The 7,056-nt window shown below is 49.0% G+C and overlaps 1 protein-coding gene across 2 annotated transcripts; it reads left to right on the forward strand.

The window, feature by feature from the left end:
* The first annotated feature begins 29 nt into the window (after positions 1–29).
* Positions 30–6,424, forward strand: LOC142077527 (uncharacterized). 2 transcript variants are annotated; one of them, XM_075139479.1, is made up of 8 exons: positions 30–135; positions 1,440–1,535; positions 1,878–2,008; positions 2,228–2,306; positions 3,270–3,380; positions 3,602–3,706; positions 5,367–5,523; positions 6,081–6,424. In XM_075139479.1, the coding sequence occupies exons 1-8, from the start codon at positions 79–81 to the stop codon at positions 6,284–6,286; spliced, it is 942 nt and encodes a 313-aa protein (XP_074995580.1). In that variant the 5' UTR covers positions 30–78; the 3' UTR covers positions 6,287–6,424. The 2 variants fall into 2 exon arrangements, with proteins under 2 accessions (XP_074995580.1, XP_074995581.1); XM_075139480.1 differs by lacking the exon at positions 3,270–3,380 and having other exon boundaries at positions 3,596–3,706; positions 6,081–6,422.
* Positions 6,425–7,056: the final 632 nt, after the last annotated feature.

Consider the following 7,056-nt stretch of genomic DNA (forward strand, 5'->3'; position numbering starts at 1 on the left):
CAAGCCCCTCTTGCACTGCCCAGGAAGAGGGAAGAGCATCCGAGGAAGGCACTGCAGGCTCGGGAGCGGGTGGAACAAATGGAAGAAGAGAAGAAAAAGCGGATGGGGCAGAAGATTTTACAGAATGATGAGAAGGTAAGAAGGCTGACCAAGCTTTGGGCCACTCAGTACATTATCCCAGTGAGCTGTGAGTCCAAGAGGGTGCAAACAGGCTAGTGGCATGAAACGTGCAAGCACAGGGTTGCTGCTGGTGGTGACTAATCAGGTGGTGGGTAAGTCTGCATCAGAGGCACCAAAACTCTCTGTCTAACAAGAGGAGGCTTTTGTTCTCCATACCTCCGCATTGGTTCTAAACATTCCTGTTCTGACACGCAGTATTTATGGTGCTCTGCATTCAAGGAATGTGGCAGCATCCCTTGACTGTCCTGTGAACAGGCCCTGCAGGTGAGACAGCCTTACTCAGCTTACAGTGCACTCAAGAGTGAGCTGTTCGCACAAAACGTTACAGACAGCGAATCCACGGTGCTTGCAGGGGCTTACAAAAGCGTGGTGGGAAAGAATAGCTCCCAAGCATGCAAGGGATGCTCAGACTAGTAGACTTGGCTGTGTGTGTATTTGTATTGTGTTTGGTTTTTTAAAGCCTTGTGTCCTGGTTCCGGCTGGGACAGAGTTATCTTTCTTCCCAGTAGCTTGGGGGTGTGCTGTGGTTTGGGTTTGGTATGAGAGGAGCGTCGATGGCCCATTGATGCTTTGGTTGTTGCTGGGCAGTGCTTGCGCCGGGGAGACTTTTGGTTTCTCTTTTTGGCCTCCCATGCCCTGCCACGTGCAGGGGAAGCTCTGGGGGGAAGGACCTTTGGAAAGGGTCAGCCTTAGAAACAGGAATCGTGCTCCTTTCAGCCTTTCCCAAAACCTGAGCGGCCAAAAGTACGCCCAGCCCTGGCTAGTCTGCTGCTGTGGGCATGCTAGTGCTTCTGCTGGGACAGACAGCGCAGGTGAAGGAACTGTGTCTCTGGGGCTCAGTCAGCTTTCACATCCCCAGTTTGTACTGCAGTTCAGTTAGTCAACAGCAGCACCGCAGGCAAAGCGGAAACCAGGTGCTAGATCCCCTTGTTCTGCAGAGAATCACTTACAAGATGGAAGCACGTATTTTGGGGTTGCGTAATGGTCTCTGTACTCCTCTCTCCTGTCGCTCCAAGTGATGGGTGTCTCCTCACGTGGCCTGCAGTAAGTGGTGGACTTGCTGCACGAGGTTGGCACTAAGTCCAACGCACATGTGCCTCTTGCTGGGTGTCGGGTTCTCAGTCTCATTAGGACCTGGAGCATCACAGACTTCAGACTTCAGAAGCAGTCCCCGTCCTCCATTTGGACGAGGCTGTGAGGTGTGTCCTCGGGGGCGGTGGAGCAGACGTGTGTGGCTTTCTCAGGTGCGCTTCTTCCAGGCGCGAGAAGCGACAGTGGCAGAGGAGCGGAGCAAGAAAAAACTGTCGAAGCAGCGTGGGGAAGCTGATGCACGGAAGCAGAAAGCACTGAGGGTGGTAAGAGCAACTCTAGGTCCTCCTGCATGTAGAAAAGGAAAGGAGTAGCAGGGAGCCCATGCACGGTTCTGACTGGTGGGACAGAGAGAGGTTACTGCCTCTCCTGCTGCAGGGATTTTAGGGTCCGTGCTGCAAGATTTCTGACTAGACAGTTGATGTTGGGTTTGAACACAAGGGTACCTGTGGGGATAGAAAGGAGAGACTGCCCAGCTGGTAGGCAGGCCGTGGAAGGTAAGAATGAGATATAACTAGCACAGGTTTCTCAAAGCATTGGCTTCATATCCTCCCATCTTCAGCCACTTGAGATGGAGGGTTACAAGAGTTTTCTTCTTTCTTCTTCAGGAGGAAGATGAATTTGAGCAGCAAGAACCACTGCAGAAAAGGAGAGAGGATGAAGTGAAAGAAAAAGGAAAGAAAGTCTTGGAACTGAAAAATCTTGTAGAGCAGCAGCAGGTGGATCAAGTGAAGGAGAGGTATTAGCTTGTTTCTGTCCTGGAGGAGGGGACTTGGCAACAGGCGTGGTGAAGCAGTAAATATAAATAGTATTGCTGAAATTGGGAGACTGGTGTGAGTGTCAGGCTGTCCCAAGGGTTTGGGGTGCTGAAGCAAGGGGCTGTAAGAATGCTTGGGGGGGGGCAGCGGGCGGTGGACATGCTTTCCTCTGTAACTAAATTACAGGTTTTTCCCCCCAGGGATCACAAACAGCAAGGGAAAGAGAAGGCCCTCCAAGCGCAGCTGGAGTCAGCAGTGTTTACTGAAAAAAACATAAAGGTGGGGAGTTGAAGTGGCCTTGGAACAACTTCTCTGTTGTAAATTAGTGAGGCATAGGATACACAGACTTATTTGAAGAGCAGACTTGTTTTCCAAGTGCTGTGTTACGGTATAAGGTTTTAATATTTGCTGTTATCTTATTTGGAGGAACAAATACAAGAAAACCAATAACAAGCCAAACACGTTATTGTAAGGAGTTGGGGTCTGGGCAAGAATAAGCCAACTCTGTGGATAAAGTTGGGGTTGACTGTTTTCTTGTTAACAGGTGAGCCTTCTCAACACAAGATGGATGACAGCCATACAATGGCACTTTGAAGAACACCTCCAAATGGCATTCGCTGATGCTTAAATGAATATGGAAATTAGTAAGAGATTTATTTTATTTATTCACCGTATTTGGCGGATGTGATCCCCATAACAACATTCAGGTATCATATGGCTTCATGTAACTTCATTTGCACTTATACAAAGAATGTTATGGCTTAAAGTCAAGGCTGTTTGTCTCAAAACATCGCAGTAACGTTTTGTTTCCACTGTCTTTCTACTCTTAACATCAGTCTTTCTTCTGCCTTCTTCATTAGTAAAAAAATCAAACCCCCAAATGCTGCTACTCTTGAGGATAAATTCCTCCTTCTGTATTTGCTCTTGCTGCTCTTAGTCACTAGGTCCATGACATTCAGACTCCTCTTTGTGAGATAGATAGATATAGAGATATAGATATATATGCTAACTATAATTTTAACGAAGGCCTAAATTCTTCATATGTTGCCAGCACTGGGCTGGAGTGAGCCACAGCAAAGCTCCTCCAGATAAGAGAGAAGTTGAACACAATTCAAAGCGCCTTGCAGCTCTTGCCCTCCTGTTAGCTCTTCCCTACTGAGTAGTACGGGAGAAGAAACTCCTGGAAAAAGTGGTTTGGGTTGAAAAAGAGCTTAAGCAGTGACAATTTTTTCTCCGTATCAGGAGGAAGAGAGCCCAAAAGAGCAGCACCAGCTGCCTGGGCAGAAGAGAGCCAAACAACCAGAATCCATTGCTGTGGCTTCTAATACCTGGCTCAAAGCCGTAAAGGCGAGTGTGGGCTCTAGAAACCTTGTTGGTCTGGATCTGAGCAGACAGGAGTCGCTTTATCTTTGGGTCTCGGGTTTGGTTTTTCTTCTGCAGAAGACGCAGAGGGACTGAGGATTTTTTTGCAAGGGCCCCAGAAAATATGGCTCAGTTCCAGAGATAGTCTGGTTGTTTTGCTTGAGTGAACATGAATGAAGAATGACTTAATTCTTGCATCTTAACAGGAGGAGGGTGGTCTGCAGCAGCCCCAGCAGCAGCTGGGAGAGGAGAGAAAAATCAAGCAACCAGAAGCATTGACTGCTGCCTCTGGCACATGGCTGAGCAAAACTGTAAAGGTGAGTCCTGGTTCCAGCAGAGCCCTCAAACAAAACGAGTCTGTGGTGTCTAATCGGCTCCTGTGGTTTGGAGCCAGCCTGCAGATTTATTATCCGTCAGTGATGGAGCAGGAAATGAAGTCCTCAAGTGTAGGCTGTTGGGGTTTAACGGGTGTCTGTGCAGAGGATGGGGGTGCCTGTTGTCTCGGACGCTTGGCCGAGAGCGCAGCACGGGGGGAGCCTGAAGGAAACAAGTGTGTTCTCTTGGAAAAGAGGTTGGAAATGGCCACCGGGTGGCAGCACATCACGAGGCGTCAGCTTAGCCCGCCGCGGCACTGTGGCAGCCCCGGTTCCGGCCTGCCGGTGAAGTCTGGCTGTTGGGCCTGCAGGAGCCTGTTTGATTTGCAGCTGCTTGGACCTGATAACTGGGGGGTGGAGAAAAAGTCGCTCAGAGTCAAACAGACTTGAGTACTGCCTCTGCCGGTAAACTCCCGTGTCTTGGGGCTGACAGGCTCCTCTTCCTGCTCGACTTCTCTGTGCTGTGACTCACATCAGAGCTCTAGGGAAGGAAAACCAGATCTGCCATGAAACTTGTGAAGGGGTTTGAGTGGTAGAACCACGTGTGCAAAAGCCAAGTGCTTAGAGACACACGGTGTGTTCTTCTCAGGCTTTTCTACAAGAAACAGGAGGAGAAAAGGGTTGAAAGTAGTTATCAAGTCACTGAGCACAATGACAGGTTTTGCATTTGTACAGATGTGTGTATACTTCTGCATTCCCTCAATGCAAAGAGTTCTGCAGAATTAGGCTTGCCTTCCTGGTTTACTCGCTGGTCAGCACCTCTAGGCCCTCCTGCACTACACGCAACTGTCAGGTCTTCTAGACATCTTCTAGTCATCTAGTCGTCTTTTGTCCCTCGCCACAAAGCCAGGAAGTGTCTCCGAGCTTTGGCTTGCGCTGTTCCGACCTGCAGCTTCCATGTGAAACGGAGCCCTGGCTTCTTTGGGCCGGTACTGGCAGGCCCTTCCTGGCAGCTTGGAAGCTGCAGGGTAGGCAAGCGGCTGCTTCAGCTCTGCGGTTTACAGTCCTTGCTGCAGGACACAGTCCCGTGCTACAGCTTGGCTATTGAGGGGCCATGGTTTTGAAGCAAAGTTCAGTTAAAAAAAAGCCAAAAGGATTTGAGCACTTCTGGGTTTTACTGAAAATCTCAACCCAGGTTACCTGTCAAGTAGGAATACTGTAGATGTACCGGTAACGTGTAGATCAAAGGCTTCCCCTACACAAGTAGGTGACCTTTTTGGCTCTCCTGTTTTTTGAACTAGGGATGAAAATGAGTGTGAATGATGCATCTGCTTTAGAAAGTCGGCTGTCAGCTCTTGTTTCTGGCCACCTTCCCTTTACGGTGCAGTTCCTTGCCCAGCCTGTGGCATTGGGAGCCCACCTCTTGACTCACGGCTTGTGCTCGGTGTGAGGGTACTGCCTGAATACCTTAACAGCATCTTGCAGTGGGATGTGAACTGGGACCTTAGCACCGTCTGTTCGTCTCGCTGGTGCCAGAGCTTTGAGGTGCCTGCAGAGGGTCAGACTGCATGGGTCTGGCGGTCAGCCTGCGCCAGCAAGGCAAGCTCTCCGCCAGACTGGAAGGTCTGCTTCCTGCTCTAATCAGTGCTGTCTCTGGTTTCAGAAATCTATCTCCACATCCTACTTGGGGCCCCCGAAGGGCACAAAGGAATCCAGATCCCCAAAGGTAAATGAAAATAACTACGGGATGGATCTGAACAGCGATGACTCCACAGATGACGAGAATGAACCTCGGAAGCCTGTCCCTGCCTGGGCTGAGGGTAGGTGCCAAGTGTGGTTTGGGTTCCTTTGATTCCTTCCCTGGGAAGCTGGAGCTTTCCAGGTTCACTTGGTGCCATCTCAGCTTCCCCAAAGTGCAGTCCAGGAGCGTGTGAGACTTCAGCAGCGCTGGCAGCTGCTGGCTCTGCGTGGTGGGGGGGAGTGGAGCTGCTTTCCTGCGAGTGCTGTTGTGTTGAAGTTAAGCCAAAGACCTCTGTGCATGTGTGTGGATCCGAGGGCGTGAAAAGAATGGTGGGGGCTCGCTAGTGATGAGGCAGCCCATTCTCCTGAGGGAGACCAAGGTGTGGTGGGTTTGGGATACGTCTCGTGTGCTGAATAACTTGAAACAAGCGCTGTGGCAACCTGAAGACGGGTGTGGGGTTCAAAGCTTTGCAATGAGCAGGAAAACTGTTAATCACACTCACTGTGCAGGTAATAGTTTTTCAGGCGTGGAAAAGGAGTACCTGTCCTGCAGGCTCTAAGGGAAAGGGCACCTTAAGCAGAGCACTGAAAACTTACTTATAACGAGCCTGCTTCTCTGATATGGTTGTTTCCATAGGGTCTCAGCTTAATCAAGCCATTTTACACCAATACTATCACCCAGTGAATGTTGACCAACTCTTTGGGCTAATTCCAAGCCCTAAACTGGAGGATATTTTTGGCAAGAGCAAACCTCGATACTTCAAGCGCACAAGCTCAGCAGTTTGGCATTCCCCGCCTGGGACCAAATCTACCTGTGGCCCATCTTGCAACTTCAAAAACTGAGAAAATGCAAAGAAATGTGTTTTATGACAATATGGTGCATCAGTTTGTGTTTTCTTAGCATGCAGCATATTTACAATTTTAAGCTTTTTTTTTTGTACAAGAATAAAAATGTTGAATAAAATCCTGTTGCAATAAACACTCTTATCAGTGTTTTTCTCTCTCCTTTCCCCCACCATGGTGGGATGATGCTTCTGGATGGTTGATTTGAGATCAATGGCTGTGGTTTCTGCAAGTGAAAATGCAGATGTCTGAAGACATGATATTGCACCATTACGTATTCCCTCCGATGTCTTGCACGAGGAAGCTATGACATTGCTGTAGGGAAGATCAGATTTTTTTAATCAACTTGGGGGGGTAATGTTTTCGTAACACATTCTGTACTAATTTATGTATTTCACTGCTTCTATCTGCAGGTAGTTTTCCTTCAAGAATTCTTGAAGGAACTCTTGTTGCTCTGAGCCAGAGTCTTTTTCCTGCAGTTAGAAAAATCTGCTTGGACAGTTTAAGCAATGTCTACATGTCTTGTCACTGTTCTTTTCTAATGCAAAAATGAAGCCCAGGCTAAGTTCTTGGTCCTGTTTTTCTAGGAGGCTTCAGCGTACGGTCTTGCTTGGGCAGGAGGCAGATTTATTTGGAAGTTGTGGCTTGGAAGGGGTAAGCAGTAAAATAATTTCCTTAGGACCGTTTGTTTCACCTGCTGAGTGCTCCCCTGCCCGTGCACACCCTGGGATGTGCTTGGTGGCAGCAGGCGTCTCCTGGCTCCTGCAGCA

The sequence above is a fragment of the Calonectris borealis genome, unplaced genomic scaffold (genome assembly GCF_964195595.1).
Source record: "Calonectris borealis unplaced genomic scaffold, bCalBor7.hap1.2 HAP1_SCAFFOLD_292, whole genome shotgun sequence".
NCBI lineage: Eukaryota > Metazoa > Chordata > Aves > Procellariiformes > Procellariidae > Calonectris > Calonectris borealis.